General features: G+C 38.9%; 1 protein-coding gene across 3 annotated transcripts in view; it reads left to right on the top strand.

The window, feature by feature from the left end:
• Nucleotides 1-27,864, top strand: part of LOC126418440 (uncharacterized) — a 137,741-nt gene that overhangs the window by 92,347 nt on the left and 17,530 nt on the right. For 2 of the 3 annotated variants that reach the window (XM_050085199.1, XM_050085201.1), the window contains exons 6-9: nt 1,381-1,491; nt 5,415-5,574; nt 5,742-5,804; nt 20,033-20,263. In XM_050085199.1, the coding sequence (XP_049941156.1) occupies nt 1,381-1,491; nt 5,415-5,574; nt 5,742-5,804; nt 20,033-20,263 (565 nt within the window). Of the gene's footprint in view, nt 1-1,380; nt 1,492-5,414; nt 5,575-5,741; nt 5,805-20,032; nt 20,264-26,364; nt 27,753-27,864 lie in introns of those variants that run through there. The other variant, XM_050085200.1, reaches the window with a different exon arrangement.

The raw sequence follows: 27,864 nt of genomic DNA, 5'->3' as shown, positions 1-27,864 counted from the left end.
CTAACAGTTTAAGTGCTGCTGTCAGTAGTTCTGACATGTGCTGCAGTTCGGAATTAGTCAGCAGTGAGATTGAGGTTAATGTCGCGGAAGGTGGCATGAAATTTATAAAAGGTCCACAAGGCACTTACTAGCAATTTACATTCAGATTTAGTATGAACTACAGCAGTAAAATTTGTTGGAGTGCAGATAGAGAATATGTTATTAATTTATGAGAATCAGGAAAACTATGAAATATATCTAGATCTCTTAATTCCAGGAAAAACCTATCCAGTTGACTGATGTAACAGTAGTGCAGATGGCAGCTGTAGTGGTTCTTATGACTATACCCCAGTTTATGTATATCCATCGCTCAAAAATGAAATAGTTATTTCTGAGTACAAAATTGTGTAAGGGATGGGGAAGAACATCATAGGTTTTCTCTGAAGTATGGGTTTCAGCTGAGAAAATTTGTTTAAGGGAGGTGATGACTAACAAGGAGTGGGATGAGAGGTTAGGGCAGACTAGGATTTCAGAATGCTTGGGAAATGGTTATTTTTTTTAAAAAAAAGAATAGATGTTTTGGATAGAAGGCTGGAGATCATTTGAAGCAATAAACTGCAGCGCATCTGAAATGGCTAAGTTTGTATATCTTGTGTAGAAGTTAGCAAATTCACATAAAAAGTAGTGTGTGTTTCCGTGTGTCATCCTTTTATAGGTTAGAAGTTTTAGTGACTTTTGCAAATCCATTACCACATGGGTAATTTGGTTCTCATGGTAAGTGCTGAGCAGAAACTGGTGGAGACTCTTTTTCCACCAACTGGCCAGTTTAGTTGTATAGTAGTGAACGCCTTGCCTACTTGAGGATAATGATGGAAATGTTAACTTTTGCCTTGCCTACTTGAGGATAATGATGGAAATGTTAACTTTTATGGAACGAAGAGTCTGCAATTCTGTAATGGGTAAGTTTGGACCATATTGCAGTCATGAGAGGTAATATAGTGAAGCCATAATAAGTGTAAGCAATTCCTGGAATCCACTGTTTCAGTGTGCTATCTTCTTTGCCTGTCATCCATGTCAGTAACCATTTTTGTAATAGATATATGTTATATTTTAGAAAGGAAGATCCCCATATTGCTTCTCACCATTGTTAGGACTGTAAGGACAGTATTACATACATCCTACAAATTTTATTCAACACTGCTTCCAAAGGTGCTGAATTGACTGGCTTCTAGTGATGTCAAAGAAACGACAATCTCGCAGCTGAAACAATAAAATTTCTCAATAACACTGAAACTGACATTGTGCGTCAGATATTATGCTTGCCACAACAAAAATTACATGTATGTTTGTCAGCAGATTCATAGAAGTTCAGTTAGAAGTGTGATATATTTTGTGTTGCAGGTTATATATTGGAAACTTACCTACAAAAGTTAATATAGCTAGTGTCAAGGAGAAATTCCCAACAGCTTCAAGGATAGACATTGGCTTTGCACAGAGGATGAAGTTCACGCGGTATGTATCTTGGTTGGAGAGTAATCATCAGATGTAGAGGTAACTCCAGGTGTGCCCCAGGGAAGTGTGTTTGAACTGTTACTGTTCATGTTGTATATAAATGACATTGCAGGCAATATTAATGATAACTTCAGACTTTTTGCAGATGATACAGTTATCTACAATGAAGTACTATCTGAAAGAAGCTGCATAAATATTCAGTCAGATCTTTGTATGATTTCAAAGTGGTGCAAAGATTGGCATCTTGCTTCAAATGTTTAGAAATGTAAAATAGTGCCCTTCACAAAAAGGAAAAAAAGAAAGTAGTATCCTATGACTATAATATCAGTGTGTCACAGTTGGAATCGGCCAAACTGGGTGTCACACTGTTGTAGGGATATAAAACAGAATGATCACATAGATGCGGTTATGCGTAAAGTGGGTAGTAGACTTTGGCTTATTGGTAGAATACTGGGGAAGTGCAATCAGTCTTCAAAGAAAATTGCTTACAAGTCACTCATGCAACCCATCCAAGAATATTGCTCAGTTGTGTGGGGCTTGTACCAAATAGGACTAACAGGTGATATTAAATGTATATGGAGAGGGCAGCATGGTTTGTGACAGGTTTGTTTGATCTGTGGGAGGGTGTCAGAGAGATAAGGAACTGAACTGGAAGACTGTTGAAGATGACTCTAGGAATATATTATAATTCATTACATATAATTATATAATTCACTACATATCACTCACACAGGAATCATGAGAATAGGATTAGAATAATTACTGTATAGTTAATTGTTTTCTCTCAAATACCCCATTAGATCATAGTATTTAATTTATAATCATTAAAGAAGAAATTTATGCAGAGTGAAATTACCCTCTTTTCCTCACATCTGTCCTTTCTCAGCAGAATACATAATTGGGTACCTAACGCAGACTATATTGCCTGCAAAATAAAATAAATTGTATACTGTAAATCTTTCTTTAGTATTTAGCCAGTTGTATACCACTACAAAAGTTGACGAGTTTATTGTTAATGTGGTGATTGCAAAACTTTTGAACGTTTGTTGGCTACATTCGAAAGAAGTTACGTGTTCAGTAGCTTCATACAAAGTCAAATGTTGACTGTAGTAATTAGTGTTCAAAGAAAAATTTTAAAGCATTTTATAGTTATTTATGAGGCATATTAAAAAAGTAAGGTGACTTTTCAAATTGCGCGGGCAGTGTATGTTCAATTATCGAATTTTTTTTATGTTGGTACAAGTCTTGAACATATGTTCACAGTTTCAAGTGCACAGCATATTTCATTTGTTTTTGACATATGGAAAGATTAGATGTGTTTTAGTGTGCTCGGTGATTTTCGATTATTATAAAAATGAGCAAATAATTTGCATCAAATTTTGTAAGAAAAATGGAATCAAGTGCTCTAAAACACTTGAAATGTTGACAGTTGCATATGGTGAGTGTGCTCTAAGTAAAAAAAAAAAAAGTTTACAAATGGTACAAGCTCTTCCAAGATGGTCGAGAAGATGCCAATGATGAAACTCGCTCTGGGCACCCCAGCACATCAACAACAGATAATAACGTCGAAGCTGTGAAAAAAATTGTTTTGGAAAATTGTCGAATTACCATAAGAGAAGTTGCTGAGGATGTTGGCATATCGGAATGGAAAAACAATTCATGACTTTTGCATCACGACAATGCACTTGCTCATTCGCCATTGCCTGTGAGAGACTTTTTGACCAAAAACAACACGACAATCATGCCTCATCCACCATATTCACTGGATTTGGCCACCTGCGACTTTTTCCTGTTCACAAAACTGAAGAGACCTATGAAAGGACAAAGATTTTTAGTGATTAAGGAAATAAAAACTGTGTTGCTGGAAGTACTCAAGACTGTACCAAAAAGTGCTTAGAGGCTTGGAAGAAGTGTTGGCACAAGTGTATTGTATCTTAGGGGGATTACTTTGAAGGAGACAACATGAATATTGATGACTAAATAAATATTTTTTCCTAAAAATAAAAAGTCACCTTACTTTTTGAACACACCTCATACATGGAGTACTGATATAATCTCCATCATACACTTCACAGTAACTGGATTGTATAGATTACAGTCACATTGTTACAAAGAAAGGGTTGTTTAGATTATGCATCACCACTGAAGTCTTCCCTCAACCCCCATAAAAAATAAAATAAACTGTAAATGTTATCTCATGTGCATACACGTCAAGATAATGACTAATCAGCAGTATTGAAAAAAGATCACTACACACATAACTAATGGCAGGAGTAAAGGTAACCAATCGACATATAGCAAAGGTATCAAATATTTGAGAAGTCCGTAAAAACAACTTAAAGTGAAACTTCCTGACAGATTGGAACTGTATTCCGGACCGAGAATTGAACCTGGGGCCTCTACCTTTTGCAGGCAAGTGCTCTACTAACTGAGCTATCCAAAATTCAGAATGTCACTAAGTTTTCAGACGGTGTCTTTCCTTAGAGCTACTTAAAAGGAACATTCACATATACAGGGTGTTTCCTAATTCCTATTATGGACTTCTAGGGATTGTAGAGGGGACTTAGTAGGTAAAGCTTTGATAAGGAACCCTCGCCCAGAAATGTACCATTTGTTTATAAAATAAATTTAAAGGTGAGATCACTTTCAAATCTGTTGCTTCATGGTATGCACACAGACTGAGAAGAGGACCATCGCGTCACCTGACGTAACGTACCATGTGCTTACAATCAATGTGTCAGCATTCTGCTCCTTTGTCAGTCCATCATTGAGCAGCAAGGATGACTGAGACAGTATGAGATGATGGAATGCATATGTGAAGAGTACAAAGAGGTGCTGATAGTTTACAATGAAGCTGGGTATATTGGTAGGGCTGTACAGCAGAAGTATGTTTTCTGAGTCACTGCAGTGCATCATATACCACATTTGTTCAACTACAACACCAGCTGGGTGAAACTGGTACGTTCGCAACTGGGAGAATCGACTGTGGTGCTCCACGGATCTGCTGCACTCTTGGCATTGAAGCAACATCCTCCGTCACATTGAAGACAACGATGACGAGTACTAGAAACATTTCCTGTGCCATGGACATGCCCTGTGCAAGCATCTGGTGTCTTATGCATGACTGGCATTCCAATTCCGATCTAACAGAATGTGCAACCATTAACTCTGGCATATTCTCCACTGTGACACGTCAATTTCAGGACACAGTTTCTACATAACCGACTTTTCACAGTACATTCTTTTATGGATCAAGCTCACTTCACCAGGGAGGCCGTTTTGAATTGCCAAAACAGCCACATTTGGGACGACAAGAATTGTAATGCCAGAGATTCACATGGTTATCAGCAAGGGATTAGTATCAGTGTATGGGCCGGTATCATTGACGGTCGTCTTATTCGCCCCTACAGTCTTCCGTACCATATGACAGATCCTAGATACTTGATATTCCAGCAAGAGGTACTGGTAGAGTTTGTGGAAGAGCTCTGGCAATGATTTGTTAATGTGAAAAATGCCGAATTGCACAATGGCTCAGAAACCGCATTAAACTGTAGGCCCGATTAGAACTGGCTGGTGAGTGAGTTTAAAGGTAAGAATATGGCAGTGGTATACCACCCTCAATAGAACCAAGTATAGTAAAGTAATAGAGTTTTCAAACCAACATTTAGGTCAGGGACAGCTTCCACTTTATGATTTGTATAGAGATTGTAAATCTTATTTCCATCTTTATTCAGGTAAAATCTGTCTGAAATTTAGTGGGATTGGGGTGAAGCGTGCTTAGTCTCATATTAAGAAAACAAAATATGTTCATCAGCATATTACTGTTTGGTGTATTTCTTCAATGTGATACTTTTCTTCTATGTGTAATTTCAGAGAATTTGTAGCTTTAGCAGCTTTTCTGATCAATATGTTTGTGTGTTCAGGTATGCATTTATTAGGTACAACACAGTTGACGAGGCCATAGAAGCCTACAAAAGCACACACAATCTTGTTCTCGATTCGAGAAGCATCATTGTCAGGTTTAGGAGACAACGAGGACCCGTAGGTCTACCAGGTGAAAGTCGGCCACCGAAACCTCCAAAGGTGAGATACCATTGTTTGGTTTACAGTGAATAGGGGCTTCTATATTTTGCTATGTATAGTGTGGTGTGCTTTGCCTTAAATGTTGCCTTATTTGTGTACATCGTACGGAAGGAGAGAGTGTGTAGCTACTGGTAGCATTCTAAAATACATTCACTTATTTGTCCTAGGCTCAAAAGGAAGCAGCAAAAACACAAAAGGGGAAGAAGGAGAAACCTGTTAAACCTAAAGAAGTGAGTACAACAGATAAAATGTAGTTTTTTGAAACATTTAATATGTTTTCCAGCATCTTATTTGTACAGGTTTCTAATTTTCTTTAATAGTGCACTTTGTACTTCCTGCAATTGGTCTCTAAATAGAATGGTCCTGCACTTGCCCCCTTCTTCCTTCTCAGCCTCAGTTTAAATTGTTTCGGGCATTTTTTGTCTCCTAATTATGAGACCTCTTTTTTTGCCTTGTAGATTTAACCTTTATTCAACACCTGAACCCCTGTTGTACAGTGTTTTTGAGTTCATCTGTTATTACTCTTTATTGATAATTTCTTGCCACAGGTAATGTATCATGCTATCTACTTCATTATTGGAACTGATGCACCAAACACACTGGAAATCTTCTATACATTGTGTGTATGAATTAGTGTTTCAAACTGGCACAGTTGAAAGCACAACCACTATGAGTATAAGCAAAAATGTGTGAATAAACTTGGCTCTGCATATAAACTGTTAGTGACATAATTTTTAATTCGCTGTTACCAGCGCCCACTGATTTCATTTTGTTAAAACTCATCTTAGCTGGGAAGATAGACTTGCTTAACCAAAGTTATACGAATTTTGGTAGAAGTATAGTTGCTTTTAATAAACAAGTAGTATGAGAGCTAGTTGTAAAGTTTTAATTACCACTTAAGAATAATAATTTTAACATAACTAACCCTTTGACTGCTACAAATGTGCTCCCTACATTGGCTTTGTCGTTGCCATATCACTCACTAATGCTGCTGCCTGTTCCGAGAGACGATGTTATGGTCATTATGAAATATGTAACCCCCAATTTTAAAGAATTATTCAGTGGAAAAATTAAGATTTTTGCGCGTCTTACAACCTGATACCTTCTCTCAACAAAAGGCTAAATTTCTTTTCGTTGTTTGTCGTAGTTACTGTGCTAGGTCAAATAAAGTAAACCATTGCATGAAATTTTAAAGAATTTCTGCAGGTAAAAATGCATTGCATGAACTCTGTGTGTGCTTGATTTTAGCTTGTATATTAATGTGTGTGAAATGTAAATACACATAAAAACAATATACACATAATACTTTACATTTTATTTATTTACATCTAAGTTAATGTATTACATTATACTATGTCACATGGCGTTCTTTAAAACCTGTTAAATACATCTGACAGTGGAAAATCCAGGAGGCAGTGTAGTTTCAGTTGCCTGAGACTGCAGTTGTGCGCGCGCGCGCGACTCAGCATCTCCGCTATATGATGAGTAGCAACTTTCCTTCAAATATTGTTAAATACATCTGAGGTGATTTTGAACGATTGGGACAATAGGTCATAGTTTTCTACATTTTCTTTGCTCCTCGGCATTTGGTATTTTGTATCTTCTTCTTATAACATAGGTTGCACATCCTTTGCATAGGCTTCCCCTGCTGATTCTTACAAATCGCTAAACTATAGGACAGTTCCCTTGTTTTATGTGTATTACTGTCATGCATAGCATCTCAGCAGACAACAGTTTGGTAATGAGGTGTTCATGAATTTTTTTTATTTCTATTTATGTATTTGTGGCCCCCTCATACACGAAGTGTCCATTTACACTACTGGCCATTAAAATTGCTACACCAAGAAGAGGTGCAGCTGATAAACAGCTATACATAGGACAAATATATTATACTAGAACTGACATGTGATTACATTTTCACGCAATTTGGGTGCATAGATCCTGAGGAATCAGTATCCAGAACAACCACCTTTATCCGTAATAACGGCCTTGATACGCCTGGGCATTGAGTCAAACAGAGCTTGGATGGTGTGTACAGGTACAGCTGCCCATGCAGCTTCAACACGATACCACAGTCCATCAAGGGTAGTGACTGGCGTATTGTGACGAGCCAGTTGCTCAGCCACCATTGACCAGACATTTTCAGTTGGTGAGAGATCTGAAGAATGTGCTGGCCAGGGCAGCAGTCGAACATTTTCTGTATCCAGAAAGGCCCGTACAGGACCTGCAACATACGGTAGTGCATTGTCCTGCTGAAATGTAGGATTTCGCAGGGATCGAATGAAGGGTAGAGTTACAGATCGTAACACGTCTGAAATGTAACGTCCACTGTTCAAAGTGCCATCAATATGAACAAGAGGTGACCAGGACGTGTAACCAATGGCACCCCATACTATCACGCCGGGTGATACGCCAGTATGGCGATGCCAAATACACGCTTCCAATGTGTGTTCACCATGTTGTTGCCAAACATGGATGTGACCATCATGATGCTGTAAACAGAACCTGGATTCATCCAAAAAATGACATTTTGCCATTCGTGCACCCAGGTTTGTCGTTGAGTACACCATTGCAGGTGCTCCTGTCTGTGATGCAGCGTCAAGGGTAACCGCAGCCATGGTCTCCGAGCTGATAGTCCATGCTGCTGAAAACCTCGTCGAACTGTTCGTGCAGATGGTTATTGTCTTGCAAACGTTCTAATCTGTTGACTCAGGGATCGAGACATGGCTGTACGATCCATTACAGCCATGCGGATAAGATGCCTGTCATCTCGACTGCTAGTTATACGAGGCCGTTGGGACCCAGGACGGCGTTTCGTATTACCCTCCTGAAACCACCGATTACATATTCTGCTAACAGTCATTGGATCTCGACCAACGCGATCAGCAATGTCGCGATACGATAAACCGCAATAGCGATAGGCTACAATCCGACTTTTATCAAAGTTGGAAACGTGATGGTACCCATTTCTCCTCATTACACGAGGCATCACAACAACGTTTCACCAGGCAACACCGGTCAGCTGTTGTTTGTGTATGTGTGAATGCTCTGAAAAGCTAATCATTTGCATATCACAGCATCTTCTTCCTGTCGGTTAAATTTCGCGTCTGTAGCACGTCATCTTTGTGGTGTAACAATTTTAATGGCCAGTAGTGTAGTATACGAGTTCCGAAAAGCAAATGTAGTGCTAATTTCCACCACTTAATGTCCTTCTGTATCATTGTGGGATATGACACCATCTGGTCACTTCTGCTGATGCCAGTTTTGCCAATATTATAAGCTAGAATCGCCAAAGTTTTTTGTTTTGGAGGATGACCATGATGCATAAAATTCAAGCTTGATATCATAATAGACACATGTTTGTCGATTGCATCGTAACATTGCAAACATCCCTTCATTTTCATCACACACTGCTGTCATCTTCACTTGCTATCATTTCACCTCTGTTCAGTGGGTACGACATTACAAAACGTGGCGTAAATTTTTTGTTATACTGTACAGTACTAGTGACATGTGTTTTGAATTTTAGACATTCAATTGCTACTTCATAGCTTGTGTAAAAGTTCTTGACAAACAGAGTTCGTCCTTCATTTAGCAATTTAGCTGCAATTTCAATACAGACATTTTCGTCTATGCCAATTTGCTTTCTTCTGCTGGTATCTCATCCAGAATATACTTTTGCTGATGATGTATACCATTCAGTGGAACACAATTTGAAAATTTTTATACTATACTTGTATGTGATTTTGTTGGTGTGTATTGTCGCCCCTCCAAGGAACCTCCTAAACATACTCACGTGGTGAAAAGACTTTTTGATAGTTGTCTGTCAGTATGTTTAGGAGGAGTAAAACTTTTCCAAGTCTGCTACTCTCATCTGTCTTTTTGTTGTTTGTGAAATGCGATTTCACTAACAGTAATTCAAGACGATTTCTGTGCAGAAATGGAAAGTTGTAAATAAGGTTTGTTGACCAACATCTAACAAGTAATGTCTGTACTAGACCCACCCAAATCATGAGCCCAATGAAATTTGTAATTTCTTCATATGTGGTGGGTTTCCATTTATTCAGTCAACCATGTTCAGTCATTTCGTGTTGATGCAGTTTTTGCCCTGCATATCGGTTAGTCTCTGTGAATAAAGACCTCATCCCTTTGTTGTCTAAGAATAACAAAAGTGCTTCACATGCGTTATTATCAGAAAGCAAATCCATCACAAGCCTACATTTTCCAATGAACGGAAATGGGTGTTTCTTGTTAGCGAATTTATTCGACTGGATATTGTGCAATGAATCATCAACAGAGCTCAATTCCTCTTCTTCGTCTGCAGCGAGCTCTTCCAATATATGATCAAGATCTTCACTCACATATGATTCCTCCGTATCGGGATCTGAACTCAATGGACTTTTATTTATCACTTCTTGTCTAAAATGCACGACTTCATCATTACTACTGTTCTCACTGTCAGTTATTCTTTCACATCGTCCAAGGAATATTTTGAGGATACAGAAGTCACTAACATGAGTCTCAAACACAGTACACTTTTTGACTCTATGACAGATCTAGGATAGCTGCAGTGAGATCACAGGCGGTCCTTTTGCTGAAGTGCTTGTCACTTTCCCATTTTTGGAACTAAAAACTTCATTCTTTGTAATGAATTGAAGGCTCTGTGGCATTAGATCACTGGCAACGCACGGACATACTCGAGTGACAATGTCGTCATTTCCTCTCATCGTTCCGTTTAGATTCTGCAATCTGACAGTCGGATTTGGGACTCAGGTGAAACTCAACCAAATTGCACTGAGCGACAAATGTGTCAAAACCGAGAGCTGGATATCACCTCACTTTGTTCTCGAGTTGTCGGTTTTATATTGGGTGGATGGTTGTGCACAATGTGCACATTTCCACCCCTGTGCATCATGAATAGTATGGTCAGAACAATTGTCACATTTCATAATCGGTTCAAGATATCAAAACGAGGTTTATTGCAAATGATAGCACACAAAGAGTCACATATGTCATACAATAATACTCAAAACTTTTATATTCACTGAGATACGGAAGTAACGTGCCCATATCGGTGGGAGTCAGCGGAACAGGATGTGTAAGCACAGGGGCTGCACTTAAACACGTCCTCAATACCTGCACCTGGGGAGTAGCAGAATGTGACGAGTTAACTCATCTACAGCAGTCAGAGGTTTAATTTCTGTTTGTTTGCTGATACGTGCCTGCAGTCGTGGTACACACTCCCCTCCACCAATGAATTGTAGGAGGCCACCAGAAAGGCCAAAACAAAGATGCATAGCAATTAATATAGTGCGGTATTGGACAGTAATTTATTTCCAGCAGCAGCAGAAATGTTGCAGCCTTGTCAGGCTGACTCCAATGGGTAGAGAAGTTGTTTTTTTTGGCCTGACCCAGGGGCAGCATTTCTGATGCTGCTGGAAACGAATTGCTGCCCAATACCCCACTTTACCAATTGGCTACATATCTTTGTTTTGGCTCATCTGGTGCCCACCTACAGTACTTCAGCGGTGGGGATTTCAGTGTGTAGCACACTGGCAGGAGTGCCTGCAAATATGCAAAAATTTATTACATATTGTATTTTTTCGAGATGATACTTATAACTTTATGACTATCCCTCCTATTGTGACATGTTATGATTACTGTATAAGTTCAAAGTGTTGGCCTTGCAGTTCTGTACTCATCCCCATATTGAGGTTTGAATTTCTTCAAATAACTGTGGATGATTTCTAAACTGTCATCAAGAATTCTCTGCTCCAGTTCTTCAATTGTGTTTGTAGGGGTGCTGTACACACAACATTTAACATGGTCCAGACGTAAAAGTCCATAGTTTTCACAGCAAATAATCTTGCAAACCGTCACAACAGATCTGCTCTGACTTGTGCATTATTGACACACTATGTACGAATTGCCAGGTGAGGAATCTTTCGCATTGAAAGTGTTATTGAGAGTACTAGTTGACCATTTTATTGTTCCATCAGGGTATATACATTCCAGCACATCTGGGAAATAAGGGAATTTTGTCATTTGGGAAAAAACAGGGAAAACCCAGAATTTTTTTTAGAATTCTGGAATTCTTGATTTTTTTAGTCTTCAATTAAATCTTTATACTTTTGACTGGTATGAACTGATAAACAGCAAAATGTGTCAAAGGGTTTAGGATGAATACTATGGAATACTTCACAACAATAAACCGCTGAGAATGAGCATGATGTCACAACTGTTTACATTAAGTTCATTTGAGCAGTTGCCAGCAGGCTCACATGCTTGCACGGTTGAGTTGCGTATGAGCAGTACCTATTGTCACTTTTGGCTACTAGTGTGTAGCTGGTAGCTGTATCAGCAGTAGTAACAAGCAGCCAGATGCTACCCGGAAAAATTATTCTGGCGCACCCAAGCTGCCAGATTCGCGTATGCACAGAGTAGGCATGTGCAATGGACGAAACGAACAACAACTCGATACTGAATGAACTTGGAGCCGTCGGCAGTGGAACTGTGAGTGGCTACGTAAACAAGGATGATTTCGGCCAACAGAGACTGAGACAGACAGGAACAGGACTGAGGCTGGAACAAGACTGGCCGACGTGCCGTTGCGGGAACGAGACCGACTGTTTCCCATTCTTAGGAACTAAAAGTAGAAAGCCGCGACCGAAGTGAACTATGAAAAACTGTTCCTTAAAACTCATTCCTTGCTCATTCCGTTCATCTTGGTGAACCGTTCCTTTGGACCCATTCGGTTGCGAGCGACCCACCTCTAGTCCTAGGTTCTCGCCACCCACCTGGCCTTAATTTATGTTGATTTCTTCTGTCCCAGCTTTTCTTCTCTGTAATTACTCTTTCTTCACTCTATTTTAGTTTTCTACATCTTTTATCGTCCTACTCATCTGTTTTTCACTGCTCCCCTCCTACCTCTGTACGTACAGTGCACTTAGCTTTTCACTCGTATGAACTATTGCATGATGTTTAAGCAGTAATCAATGTCTTGCATATTACCCTGTCTTCCACCTGTAAGCTGTTAGGTTTCCAAATCTCGTCCAATGCAGTCCCCAACAATCAGTCTTTCCTTTTCATCCCATGCAGCAAGTCTCCCCTGACACACGGTTCTGGGTGACTTTCCCGAAATCTACTCCTTTTCTAAACGTCTCCAGTCCTTTTCCTTCACTCCTCTTCCTTCCCCATCAGCCCTTCTGCCTGAAACAGGAGCAACCGGCTCCAAAAGCTTGCCTAATTACAACTGTCTTTTGTGTGTGTGTGTTCTGCCACCACTTGGTGAGTAGATTTTTTTATCCATCCAATTAAATTATTATGTCAAAAATTGATTGTTTTCCTTGCATATTGTCATTGTAGCTACCCATGCACAGTAACACCTATTTTATGGTGCTCTGCTGAAATGAATCTATTTCTAACAGGTTGTGGGAAAATATTATGAATGGTGGTTTGAAAAGCGTTACTTCAAAAGCAAATTTCCTTTTACACAAGATGATATGTTACGTGTGAAATGTCAGGGTGTATACATGGACAAGGAAAAAAATCCCAGATTTTTCCCTGATGTCCCGGTTAAAAATACACTTTTATCCAGGTGAAAATACACTTTTTCCGTGTTAGGTGACAGAATACTTTCTCTCAGAACCATAAAATTTAGAAACCCTTTGAATGGTTAAGGTTTTATACACCGGCATAGAACTTCCTGGCACTTCAGAGAAAGAACACTCCCCTCCTCCCAATAAAAAAAAGACCTATTTTGGAAAGATGTTTCATGTGCAGCAGCATGTACACTGCATATTTTTGTATCACGAAAGTATATATTTGAATTCCACCAAACGCAGCACCTTAGTTTCCAAAGCATTGAAATTGAGACTGTGATGCGCTTTAGTAAGCCAGTCATAGCCGATGTCACATGATCTCGCCAGCCGATGATAGTAGATCTTCAGAGTAAATGACACGTGACGTAATCAGCCAATAGTAACCAACATCACTGCTATTCAGTAGTGCGAACACATAAATATGAAAAGTTATTGGTTTGAATTAATACACATGTTGTAGCTACAAGAAAAGCTTTCACATATAATATTGGTCTTTTTTGCACATGTTATACTTTAATATACATCACACAAATGTACCAATAAATTTGAAATAATACACAAACGTCTAGGCACAAATTTTGCTAAGTGGTTGGCCGTCACAGTGTTAAGCTTTAAATGAGAATCCAACGCTCCGTGATTTAAGAAATTCAAAGCACATTTGCACATGTAACATAATTCATCTTATGTAAAATGAAATACATTTTGAAAGTAACACTTTTTAACCACCATCCACAGTATTTTTCCGCTACCTGTTAGAATTTGTTTCAGCAGTTCTAAGAGAGCGCCAGAAAATGGTGTTATGGCACGTGCACAGCTACGATGACATAGGAAGCCCACATGTTTGTACCTATATAGCATTAAGAGATGTCCTAAAGGACAAAGACTATGCAATACTTTGTAACAACAAAGTAATTTCATTGAGCATGATGTCATAACTGTTTTTAGGTTTGTTCAAGCAGTTGCCAGTGGGCTCAAGTGGGCAGACCTGAAGTTGCGTAAGGCAGTGCCTTCTCCTATTTTGAAGTGTGGCTGTTAGTTGTATAAGTACTAGCTTCAAACAGCCATATGCTACGTGAAAACAAATGAAACCCAAACACATTTCTGTGGCTGGGAGCTATTAAGTGAATTAAAATACATTCACATAATTTAATTATGGAAGACAAAAATATGTACTAGTTTCAGTTTTCTGATTTTATTTTATTTCCATGTTATTGGGAATCAAGCATTAATCACTTTGCAGGACAGTGAAGTTATTCTTGTTGGCTTGCTAAAGAAATTTGCCTTTTATTAATCTTCACCGCAGAGGCAGTCTAATTAATCATTGTCTAGTTTCAACTGTTTGTCGAATTTCAGGTGCACATTTTCATCTTGTGGCATAATGCCATAATAAAGAATCAAACAGGATATAATACAATATTGATATTCCAAGAAAATTGGTTTCCAGAAAACACCTCTGAAAAACTTTACAGAATTTTACATATCTACTCCCTATGAAAACAATGTTTTTTGATGACAGGACATGTTTCAACACTAGTCTGGTGTCTCCTCTAACTTTGATGTTAATTTGTTTTGTTTATGTCTTTACGGAACACAGTTCTTCAGTAAATTGTAGACTGGCAGCACACTGTGTTTTATCATTGAAACTCCACACAAGGCATTATATTTACTCCTGGAGTAGAATAGAAACTACCAATTATACAGTTTCTTGACTTCACAAATAAATGTGTTCATTGTTTATACGGTTCAGAAAAGTCATAAAAAGGTTATTGTTCTTAGTTCTTTTGCACACAAACAAGCAAGAAATTTGTGTGTGTGTGTGTGTGTGTGTGTGTGTGTGTGTGTGTGTGTGTGTGTGTGTTTTTCCCCTTATTGCAATATTGTGTGGATGTAAACCTGTTTGGAAATGCTAAAACAACATAGCAGAGTATGAGTAAAAAAAATCCATGCTAAAGCCACCATTTTGCAACGTATCAGGGTACTTTGAGTTGTAAAGTCTAGTTTTGAAATTAATGTTGTGCCAAGGACTGCTTTCTTATTTTGCATTCCTTATTTGGCTAGAATGATGTACAATACCTCCGTATGTCCCCTTCGAACAATATGCTGCAATGCTGCAAATGGTCACACAATGCCCCAATAGACATGAAAATTCCAAAGAGAAATGTGACGAAAGGTGTACGAGCAGAGCAATCACTGAGCACGGACTTCCTGCGTCATCATTGCTGCAAATGTGCAGTAATGCCTGTTTTTTGAAGGTCTCTCTCACAGATGAACCTATTTCTAACTGTTCATTGGAAAATATTGCGACTGGCAGTTTGAGAAGCATTACTTTCAAAGTAAATTTCCTTTTACGCAAGATGAATTGTATTATGTGTGAGAATGTGCGATGAATTTCTTAAATCACAGAGCTCTTGACTCTCATTCATAATCTAACTCTTTGAGGACGAGTCAGTTAGAAAATTTTGGGTCCGGAAACCAGACATTTATGTCATTATTTAAAATTTTTCTGGCACATTTGTGTTTGATACATCTTAAAGGGTTGTTGTTGTTGCTGTTGTTGTTGTTGTGGTCTTCAGTCCAGAGACTGGTTTGACGCAGCACTCCATGGTACTATCCTGTGCAAGGTTCTTCATCTCTCAGTACCTACTGCAACCTACATCCTTCTGAATCTTCTATTCAATACCTCCTCATTAGTTATGTGATCTACCCATCTAATCTTCAGCATTCTTCTGTAGCACCTCATTTTGAAAGCTTCTTAAAGGGTAAGCTTTCAGATATAGTATTGGTCTTTATATGCATGTCTTACAGGGTAACACATGTAAATAAAGACCAATATTATATCTGAAAGCTTAGCTTTTCTTTTAGCTGTATTATATACATATCAATTTAAACCATGCACTTTTCCTATTTGTGCATTCAACCTATTGAACAGTGATGTTGCTATTAGGTGATTACATCACGTGGTCTATCCTCTGAATATTTGCTGTCATTGATTGGCGAGATCACATGATTGGCTGATGAAAGTGCATCGCAATCTCAGTTTCAACATTTTGGAAACTATTGTGCTGTTTTTTGTGGAATTTGTATTTATACTTTCATAATATGAAAATATGCAGCGTACATGTTAACTGTGCATTGACAATATTTTCAAAATGCAATTATTATTATAAATATAATTTTCCTGGGTTTTATTCCCTGAAGTACAGCGTGGTTCTTCGCCAGTCAATAAAATCTTTACCATTCAAAGGATTGATGGGAAAGTATATAGTCACTTAATATGAAGAAAGTATATTCTAACGAAGGAAAATGTGTGTTTTCACCCAGGAAAAAGTGTATTTTTAACTGGAAAACCTGGTATTTGAGATTGCTTAAATAATGCTGTTGCTTTGGTGGCTCTCTAGAGCGCACCAAGAGGCCGACCCACATGGCTCTGGTAAGCCAGCTTGTGAACAAAATGTGTCATCAGTGAAGATACATTACTCCTCCCTTCTAGGGGGTGACAAAACCACATACATAGATACAAACATTTAAAATAAAAAAAATAAAAAAAAATAGACAGAAAAATGCACCAGTACGATGGGAGGGGGGGGGGGGGGGGGGGGTTGGAGGAAACTGATTGCACAAAGCACTGAGATTACGAGTCATGGAACACACCAGTGACGGTGATGACTTCCAAAAACAGCAACTGCTGTAGCATGTGGCAGGCAGGTGAAGGTGAGTAGGGGCGGAAGTGATGGGGAGGCAGGTTGGCGCACCGTCTCCCCACTTGTGAGAGGCCATGGGGCAGGACCGGGGAAAGGTCTCCATAGTGATGTCCTCGTCGAGGTCTGCGGTCAGCACCAGAGGTGTCAGTGGGGGTGTCAGAGATAACAACTTCACAAGCTCCAGTTATGGAGGTGGTGGCAGTGGCGGCTGCAGCTTCAGGTGCAGCGGGGGCTGCACCAACGACAGCAGTTTAGGAATGGTGCGGAGGCAGAAACCCCAGATGCAGTCTGCCAGGCAGCAACCCCCTCTGTGGTGTTATGAAGCCAATAACACCAATGAACATGGCTTCAGATGCAGCAGGTGAAGAAGCGTCTGTGGTTGCTGTCCCTGTAGCAGCTCTGTTGGGTTCTTGTCTCTACCGGAGTGAAATTCTACGAGCTCAAAAAAGGTCTAAAGCAGCTCAAGGCACGTGCCAGGCACATACTTCCTCATCTGAGTTTTAAATGTCCAAACCACGTATTTGGCCTCACCATTAGATTGAGGAGGAAATGGGGGAGCTCTGAGATTGTGAACACCCCTAGCCTTACAGAAAGTCGCAAATTCTTGAGAAACAGACTGGGCCCATTGTCGGTAACCATGGCATATGGCAGTCCCTCAGTTGCAAAAATCTTAGACAGGGCCAAAATAGTGGTCGCAGTGGATGTGGATACATAGGGAAACTTGGAATAGGCGTCCACTACCGATTTAGGAAGGACCTAACAAAATTGACATGTAGATGCTCCAATGGATGCTGCGGTGTTGTCCAGGGGGAAAAAGTTGTCTGCGGCTCACCTGTTCCTGAATACAGTGAGTGCAAGCGGTGATAATCCATGGAATCTGTGGGCCAACTACAGAGTCGTTCAATGCAACAGGTGTCTGTCACTCCTGGATAGAGAGAGAGAGAGAGAGAGAGAGAGAGAGAGAGAGAGAGAGAGAGAGAGAGGGAGGGGGGGGGGGGGGACTCTTTCACGGTAGTGTGGGCCAGAAAACTAGTAGCACAATCTATCCTGTGGGAAAACGGAGACGAAAGTCAGAGCTGAGGGACTCCTGTTGCTGATACAGAACTTGATCTGACACTAAATTTATGTCGTTGACAATGGAGAAACCGAAAGCATTAAACATATCTAACTTGAAAAAGTCTGCAGTATGAGAATGATCCGCAACAAGAAAGGTGAGAGGGCAAACAGCAGATTTGTAAGAGGAAGGAGCAGAAAACTGATCTAAGATTGGAATCTTCCATGAAACCGGTGTGAGGGGAGGGGAACCCAAGTCCACGTACTTTTGTGCATTTACTAAAGTCACTCTAACTCCTGTGCCCACTTGTGCTTTTAGCAGTTTATTTAACACACCCAAGTCAATAAACAATTTGTTTGGGAAAACAGTCATTGTAGAGATAAAATTCCTGTCCATTGGTACTACTGTGTCCAGCGAATTTGAAGAGGAGCTACACGCCGATGCAGTGTGGCCTTTCTTTCGACACTTGTTGCAAAGCGCCCAATTCTTAGGGCACGCAGCACACTTGTGTCAGATGAAGTAGTGCAAGCAAGATGGAAGGTGGCACGCGGCCACTGCAGTGGCGCAGTCTGTTGCTACTGTGCCTGTAACCGATGCTGCCCCATGCGGCACTGAGTCGAAGGTTGTACTGGTGCAACGGCTTCCCCATTTCCCCGTCATCCAGAACAGTTGCAGCATCTCTAACAGTGGTTGACTGAACAATTTCTGATACCTCCCCCCATGTGCAGCAATCTGATTGCCTGCAGCCTGTGACACTTCAAAGGAGTGTGCTGTATTGAGCACATCCGTAAGCATCAGACTCTCACATTGAAGTGCTTTTTTGCAGACTTCCCTACCCGGGACCAGACAAACAATAAGTTCGTGCACCTTGTGATCAGCATAGGATTCGTGATGGGTACTAGTGACAAATTTACGACAATGGCTCAACCGGTGTAATTTTGTAGCCCAGGCTTTGTAAGATTGGTTTGGGCATTTCTGACCAGCGGTAAAATTCTACAAGCGTCACAGTGATGTACACTCTGTCACAGTAATAGGTTGAGAGAAGCTTGCACATTTCATCAGATAATAAGCTGGCCTGTTCTTGCAAAGGCACCACTTGGCACAACAATTGATACATGCACACGAAAGCCAGGAAAGAAAGAAAGCCCTACTCAGGTTTGCATCACCCACAAGAGAAACTTGGAAATGTTAGAGTAACCGTGTCTTTTAGGAGTCCCAACTTTCAGCTGATTCACCATATTCTGTAAAGGGTGACAGCTGCACTGACAGGACAGTAACCTGCTGTGAATACGCGCAGATGCCACTTTCCTGAGAGTGGTGGCGAGATTTTGTTGTTGTTAGCGAAAGCTTGCCACTGGTCAATGAGATGTTGCAGTATTTCTTCCATGGAGATGTTCGACAGGTGATTTAGCATTGATGCTAATACACAGAGAAAATGTAACCCTCACTTGTCGCAAAGTTTGTTATAGCAGGAACAAACACGATGCATGGAACATAGCAAGAACAAACACGATGCATGGAACATAGTACTTTACATTGCAACACATAAGACATAGGTTGTGCATAGCACTGAACACATTGAGTGGACAACAGTAATACAGTATAAAGAATAGGTTGAGCACTCATTTGCAGTCACTTAAATAATGCTATTTCGTTGGTGGATCACCAGAGCATGCCAGGGGACTGACCCAGGTGACCTCTATAAGCGGGTCTGTGACAGTGTATGGGCGTGCGCTCTCTACAATCGTGCAGCACATCGTGAGTGAAGGTACATCACTTACCTCTCAGAATTATTTGCTGCTTTGATCTTTTTACTTTTCGTTAAGACTGTGATCTTCTACTTCTACTGTCAGTTCTGTAGGTACCAAAGTGTATAGCTTATTAAAATTTGTGTTTAGAGTTTAAATCCATTGCAGCATATTGAAATTATTGTTGGTTCAAATTATTTTAGTTCCATCGTTATAATTTCTTCATATTCCATCGTTATAATTTCTTCATATTATGTTGATGGTATACAAGGGTATTAAATGAAAAAGTACTCTGCAATCAAAGAAAGAATTAGTCAACTGTAAAGTGCTACTATGTATTTGCATTTGTTTCAGGAGGAGGAGGAAGTCGAGGAGGAAGAAGAAGACGATGATGAGGACGATGATGATGATGATGAGGATGAAGATGATGATGATGATGATGATGATGAAGATGAGGATGATGAGGAAGAAGATGATGACGACGATGATGAAGATGAGGAACCAGACGATCAGGATGCAGCTGACGACGATCCTGATGAGGAAGATGAAGAAGACGATGAGGAGGAGGAGGAGGATGACGAGGATGTAAGTGTGAAGAGATGAGAAAATATCAATTGTACACTCACTAGACTAATAAAGTATTCTTCTTTGCCAGAGTGGCACTGTCTACAGCTAGGATATGTTGTCAGCATTACTGATTTCTGTGCCTTATTAGTTTTATTCTAGAGGTAGACAATTCTGAGACAGCTTTTTAAATCTAGTATTCTTACAAAATTTATAATATTATTTAGTACGTATGGAAATATTAACATTCACATAAACCGGCACATACTCAGTTCTAAGATCACAGTCAGTTTGGTGTTCACTGGGGCTTTTATGATGTGGGGGGAAGGTTCCATTTATAAACGCTTCTCCATAATGAGGGATCTTGTTTTGACAACGGAAGAAAGTGACTGTGGCTGACTGACTGACTGACTGACAGACAGAGCATTGGGCTCTATCCCCTTGTGTCATTTGTAAAACTCCCTAAACAAAAACTAAATGGAGTTTATTGAACTTCTTATGATATTGCCCTTCTGATATTCAATTTTGTTCTATTTAATTCACATTTTGTGTCAATTTCATGTGTATGTTGTTTTATCCAGTTGCATTTACTTTCAGCCGTTCTGAAGATCATGATGAGTAATATTAAGTCCTGTGGTTTGTATTTCATTATGTCACATGCTGTCAGTAGTGTTTAATTTTTGATGTCTTTTTTTTTTTCTTCCCACCATTAACTGTACCGTAGTCTTCCCCTCAGCACAGTAAATATTATGTTATGCTATTTTTTCTTTAATTGCTTATCTCAACCACTGGTCAATTTTCAGAGCTGTAGAGCAGTTGATGTTCTTTTTGTTTGAAATATCAAATTCTGAACCAGACATTCTTCACTGTGAGCACAAATTGCCAGTTCACCTAATTTTCCCAACTATGTATGTTCTTCAGTATATCTTGAATTTCACAAGGAGATGTGTTGTTGCATTTATAACATGTTTCACAAATTGTGTTTAGTCAGAAAGGCATTATTGTTTTCAAAGCAATGCATTGTTGAAATTTCTATAAAATATGAGCAAAAATCACTTTTTCAAGCTACATAAACAGTCAGCGAGTTACCAAGGTGTTTGAGATATATGTTCAAAGCAGTAATATGTTACTTTATACACTCTTCTCAGAATGTACATTCTCAGAATATAGCATTAAACCTCTCCATGATTCACTGTGCTTCTTTGTAGTGTCCTCGAACAGAGTTTAATAAGCATTTCCACAACACTCAAACGCTCACTAAAAGAACTTGTGACAAAGTTTGCCGCTGCTCTTTCAATCGTCTCTGTCTCCTGTATTAATAGTGTTTTGTGAGGGTTCCAAACTGACAAGCAGTATTCAGGAATCAATCAGTTGAAGGTTTTGTTAATTTGTCACATTAAAATTCGTGCAGATGCCATTATTAGATAAACTGCCTTGTCATATAACTAGTTTTATGTGAATGCTGCATTTAACTTTGTTTCAAGCACATAACACTAGGTATTATATGATAGTTAAACTTTACAGTGATTAATCACCAATTGCATAATTGAACAGTGGGTCTTTACACACGTTTATGCACAGTGCATTACTTGTCTTAGTTTTTGGGTCAACTACCAGCTGCTGCACCAAGTGGTGACACCTTGCTCTTCTTCCTACATTTTCTTACAATTTTCCAGCATTAAGACTTCATTATATACAACACCAGCTGAAAAGAGCTTTATGGTATTTCCAATGTTATCCGCTATGTTGTTTATATACGTCATGAACAGTAAGGGTTATACAACAGCACTTCACTGGGATATGCCCAAAGTCACTTTGATATTCAGATCATTTCTTCAGAAGAATGGAACTTTGCAGTCATAAAGGGAAAAAAAAATCCTTTCTCTAGTCATGCCCTTCATTTATTTTTTCTTTGATACTGTTGCGCCCATCAGTCCAAAGACTGATGTGATACAATTGTCCTTACTAGCCTGTCCTGATCAAATATCTTCACCTCTACATAACTACCATAGCCTACATCCATTTGAACATAGGTTTAATGTTCTAGCCTTGATCACCCCCCCCCCCCCCACACACACACACACACACACACTCTCTCTCTCTCTCTCTCTCTCTCTCTCTCTCTCTCTTCCCAAATTGACAATTCCTTGATGCCTCAGGTTATTTGCAAGTGACAGATCCCTTCTTTTAGCCAGGCTTTGCCTTTTGTAGGACATCTTCAACTGAGAGACGTGATTAATAGAATGACATCCACTTCAGTTGTAATAATGATTTATTCAATCTTCGACCAGTTTCAAGATGTGAAAATCCCATCTTCAAGTGATTGGTGTATTTGTGGGAGAGGACCAAACAGCGAGGTCATCAGTCCCATTGGATTAGGGAAGGATGGGAAAGAAGTCGGCCATGTCCTTTCAAGGGAATCATCCTGGCATTTGTGTGAAGCAATTTAAGGAAATCACAGAGAGCCTAAATCGGGATGGCCTGATGTGAGTTTGAACCGTCGTCCTCCCGAATGCGAGTCTGTAGTGTTAACCACTGCGCCACCTCGCTCGGTTGTCTTGAAGTGTATAAAAACTGTAACACACAGTTGGAGAGGAGGGAGGAAATATAACATAACATGTCTGTGCAAACCAGGGGAGCAGACTAATGAAGCAAGAGGGTCAGGGGGCGCCGAATGTCGCAGGCACGAACAGTGTGCAAGGAGGTAATCTGAAGACTTTATTAATGAAGGTATGGTAAATCAGGACTGACTGGTCCAAGAGCTTACAATACTTTATTTAAGTGAATAATAAAATATAAACAAGCCATGAGTGGGTGCCAAGCTAGATAACTCTCAGGCATGTAAACAGAGTGATGTTTTAGGCAACAAGGTAACGGTATGTGGGCAAAATGAGTGAACAGAGGATAAGAAACAGTAAAAAAATGGTGATATAAAAAAGAATGGTAAAATAAACTATGCCAATTAAACCATCATCATATTTGTAGGATAAATTACGGGATCAAGTTACGTCAAATGAAATATACAAAAAACTATCATAAAACTCTGAAATGTTAGTGGAACTATGAAAGCAGTGAAATAACAAAATAACATGGTTTGGCTGAATACCCTGCATCATACAAAACGTTACTGATATGGAAAGATGATTAAGGGGTGAAATAAATAAACAAATGGAAGTTCAGAAAAATAGACTTGAACATGTGACATATTATTTAAGAAACTTATAGTTATTTAACAGTACCATATGTAGTGGTTTGCTAATTTAGTGTGCATAGTGGATTTTGGTTCAAGTTGCACAAAATTTCAATTTCTTCAAATAAATTAAGGATTGATCTGTTGGCTATAGGTGGAGTATACTTAAGTTGTTGTTGTTATTGTTGTTGTCTTTAGTCCTGAGACTGGTTTGGTGCAGCCCTCCATGCTACTCTATCTTGTGCAAGCTTCTTCATCTCCCAGTATGTACTGCAGCCTGTTTTTTTGTATTATGGGTAGAATGCTTGTATGGTTTTAGGTGAATAGTTAACACAGATAGTGAATTACTTACATCCAGGTGTTCTTTGAACCGAATGATGAATGCACCAATTATGGCATTTTACTCAGTATGTTTATTTATTTATTTTTTAATTACTTTTTAGCACTGTTACTGTATCACTTTTAGCTCATTGTGTCCTGTTTAGCCTATGTACCATTTCGTTGTTGCCAAAAAATAAATGTCAAATTTTTTTTACATATCTGAGAATTACCTAGCGTGGCAGCATACCGCAGATTGTGTGTGTTTTATTATTCATTTAAATTAAGTATCGTAAGCACTTGGACCAGTCAGTCCCAATTTTCCGTATCTTCGTTGATAAGGACTTAAGTTTATTTCCTTGCATACTGTTTGCAGCTGCAGCTACCCCCAGACCTCTGATGTAATGCTTCATGCTGTCCTTGTTGGCATTCATAGCATGCAAGTGCTTGATAGTGGACAGTGTGAGAACACTGTTTGGTTTTGACTTCTTTTTCCTTCGTTGTACCCGTCCAGATATTACTTTTTAGGTCCATTTGATTATTAGGCCCTCTCCTCTTTCATCTAGATCCATCTGAGATGTAAGGATTTGGTGTCTTTGTACTGACTGGCCTTACCAAATGTCATGTGTGACCAAATAAAATAAGTGAGTCACTTTGTTTCATTAGCCCATTCTGGTTTTTACAGATGTGTTACGTTATATTGCCTCCCTCATCTCCCACTGTGTTTTACGGTTTTTTATGCAGCTGTAGATGTGTCTTTAACATCCAGAAATCAGTCATGGATTAACAAATCATTATTACAACTGAAGTGTATGTCATTCTATTAATCACAATTTCCTCATTAGTTGTTCGATCTACCCATCTAATCTTCACCATTCTTTCGTATCAACACATCAGATGTTTTTGATATCTACATTGACTGAACTGTTTATCATCCACATTTCACTCCGTACAAAGCCACACTCAATACAGATACGTTCAGAAATGACTTTTCTTTATTATGGTGCACAGAATGTACATTGAAAGGTCAGTGCATTCAACCATTTATACGCTTCCACCTTTCTCCGAGAGGTAGTGGCATGATTTTGTCTATTTGCATTTTCAGTATATTATTATTTTCTGAATATTGCTTCCTAAAAGTAAAATTTAGATAATGTTACAAAGTTTTGTGTGAATTTTCATTGCTCAGCTCTTTGTTTGACTTGACCTCATTCTGTACCTTTTTGGTTGCACATGGATAATTCAGCAGCTTCAGGTGAGCAACTTATGTTTGTTTATGATGATATTTTGTTCATGTTCAGACATCTGCTGTAAATACAAAAAAATGTGAACCAAATAGTGAGGTATTTGCATGGTGTTTTTATGATGTTTAGGTTACACTGTGTGACCATAAGTCTCCAGACACCCACTAATGCTCATTCTGAAGGTGCCATCCACACAGCTTAATTTTGCTACTATTGTAGTGTATACTTTTTACGGAAAAATTTCTGCTAAATACTTAATTTGTTTCCACCTTTCTAAAAGTGTAGTGCCAAATTTTTGGGTGAATTGATTTGGCATGAAGCAATTGTTTTTTATCATTGATATTTGATAGGGTTCACGTCAGTAATTTGTGTTGACTAGTCTAGTAAACCCACATTATCTTCTTTGATGTATGATACGTCGGTCTTGGATGTGTGGAAGTATTATCGTGCCAATACAGGAAGTTCAGATTGAAAGTGTTCCTACATGATGATAGAATGGCATTGTCCAAAATGTTTTATATGCACCTGTATTAATTTTGCTATTATCAAAATGCATTGCACGAGACAACCATGCTAATCAGCACCAGACCATTACACAAACTCTACTGAATTTCATAATTGCTGCAACAATTTGAGATAAATACCATTAACTGAATTACTTGTCAGTGCTTGGCATAAAATGTCAATAACAACATAAGAGAAACACTTATTTCATGGTAAATACCATTTGCTGGGAATCCACAAGGTTCACTCTTGACTGTCTTAGTACCAGTTGTGACTCATCACTCTTAAAAACATTCTTCCATTGCACCTCAGACAGTGATTTCGTTGTTTGCCCTATCCGACAGACATCGGTTATTTATTATTGAGAGGAACAGCAGCAGCAGTGCAATATTTTTCTACTTAATAGTTCATTTTATCGATAACTTCTGTACCTAAGCTGCAGCAGAAGTCCTTTATAATAGCAGGCAGGGATGTTCGATGATCGGTGTTCGGTTCATACTATATTCTTCAGAGTTTACATATCAGTAAATTTGCAAGCTCTTCCATTGTGGTGACTGGATTTACTGCCTCCCAGATCTTTCCATAATAACGGCACAATTGGGGTCATGTAAGTACTGCGACATCACTGTGATGTAGTACTTGATCTTGAGCCACTAAAATCAGACCTCACTCAAAGTAACTCAGTTATATCCATTGACCTTTTCTAATCTGTGATGCTGATATATCATGTTTACATTTGTATGCCCTTAGATAGATAACATGATGTCATACATAACGTGTTCAGTGGGGTTTCTAGAGACTTTTGGCCACATATTGTATGTCAGCAAAACATGTCAATGTTGACTTGTGGTTATATTATTTTACAGGAAAGGAGAATACTGAACAGAATATTCAACAATTTCCCCTGAAAATGGAGGGTTGCCAAGTACATAAACAAGATAACACATATGATGTTATGTTTTTTTTGAAACTAAAATGAAAACTTGCCTTATAAATTGAATCTTGATAATGTTCAAGATGGTGTCAAAAATGTAATGAACAAAATGTTCTGCATCCATTGCTGATGTGGAGCCATCTACATCGGCAAAGAAGAAATATTTTTCTATGTTTAACTACTCTTTTCACAGAAAGAATCTGAAAACTGTGATCAATTCTAACATTAAGAATAAAACTTCTGCAACATATTTTCAAATATTTTGCTGATAAATGCAGGAATTGTGAATAATTGACTATTGAGAGCCTATGTTGAAGGCTGCATAATGAACAAGGCCATCATACCATGTGAAGTAGGAACTGCAAGATGTGTCTAAAATATTCAGTGAATGGACAGCTGTATGAACATGAAAGTGTGCCAAAGATGGATAGACATGCCTAGAAGTGTTACCAAATGTCAACACACTAAGGTGAACCAGACTGATCTGGTGACTGAAAATTCAGATCATATTGTGATGGAACGTCCCATAAATGCAAAGTTTTGTCACAAATTGTGAAAAATAGCAACTGAGCTGTCAGATTTAGAGGCAAGTGTACAGAACAGAAACCGTAAAAAGGAAATGTTTCTACAATTGATTGACACGCATTTAGGGCACCCTGTTGAGATTGGCTGCCAATAGGCCTGACACACGACATTGAGCGAATTCGATAGTCACCTTTGTTCGAGGAAATTTTTAAATTATAATTCAACAATATTTAGGAAAGCGGAATGTCTGTTCATGTTTGGTGGAGTGCAAGTTGTTTGATTACAGAAGGAAACTGCTAGATATTTCATTGACACATTTGACCAACTTCCATCTTTTCTGTAAACATCATTTGTGATGGTGTAGCAAAGGCATCCACCGTGGTCACATTGTGCCTGTTACTGCATTACAGGTTGACAAAACATGTAAAGGTGTGTGAGATAAATACTGGCAATTTCCAGCCAAAACTATGTTGTGGCCAGTAAAGATTACTTTGAGAATGAGTAAAGATATTTTGCTTATACCTTATAATTTATGATTTTGTAATACCATTCACCAAACTTTTTGGCCTCACGTTGCAATTCAAGTTAACAGCAAGCTGAGCAAGGGCATGTTATTTTTCTAAAACTTCCCATTCAAGTGGATCTGCCAGATGTGAGAGATAATTCATGGCATATAATCTTAGTTCATCAGGATGATGCATAATTTTAAGAACAACACCAGGTGGACACCATGGTGAATTTTCAAGGCAGCTAGCATCAGAAGGAGATAGAACTGCAAAAGATGGTGCTTAAATACAAGACAATAAACTGTTTACACAGTTGTAGATAATTTTAAAGAATAAAAATAGTTAGCAGAAAGTGCTTTGTGTAAAAATAAATATACATTTTTTTTTTTCATGCACACTGG

This window comes from Schistocerca serialis, chromosome 9 (assembly GCF_023864345.2).
Source record: "Schistocerca serialis cubense isolate TAMUIC-IGC-003099 chromosome 9, iqSchSeri2.2, whole genome shotgun sequence".
Classification (NCBI taxonomy): Eukaryota; Metazoa; Arthropoda; class Insecta; order Orthoptera; family Acrididae; genus Schistocerca; species Schistocerca serialis.
Note: the sequence above shows the minus strand (reverse complement) of the source record. Positions and strands in the feature narration are given on the sequence as shown.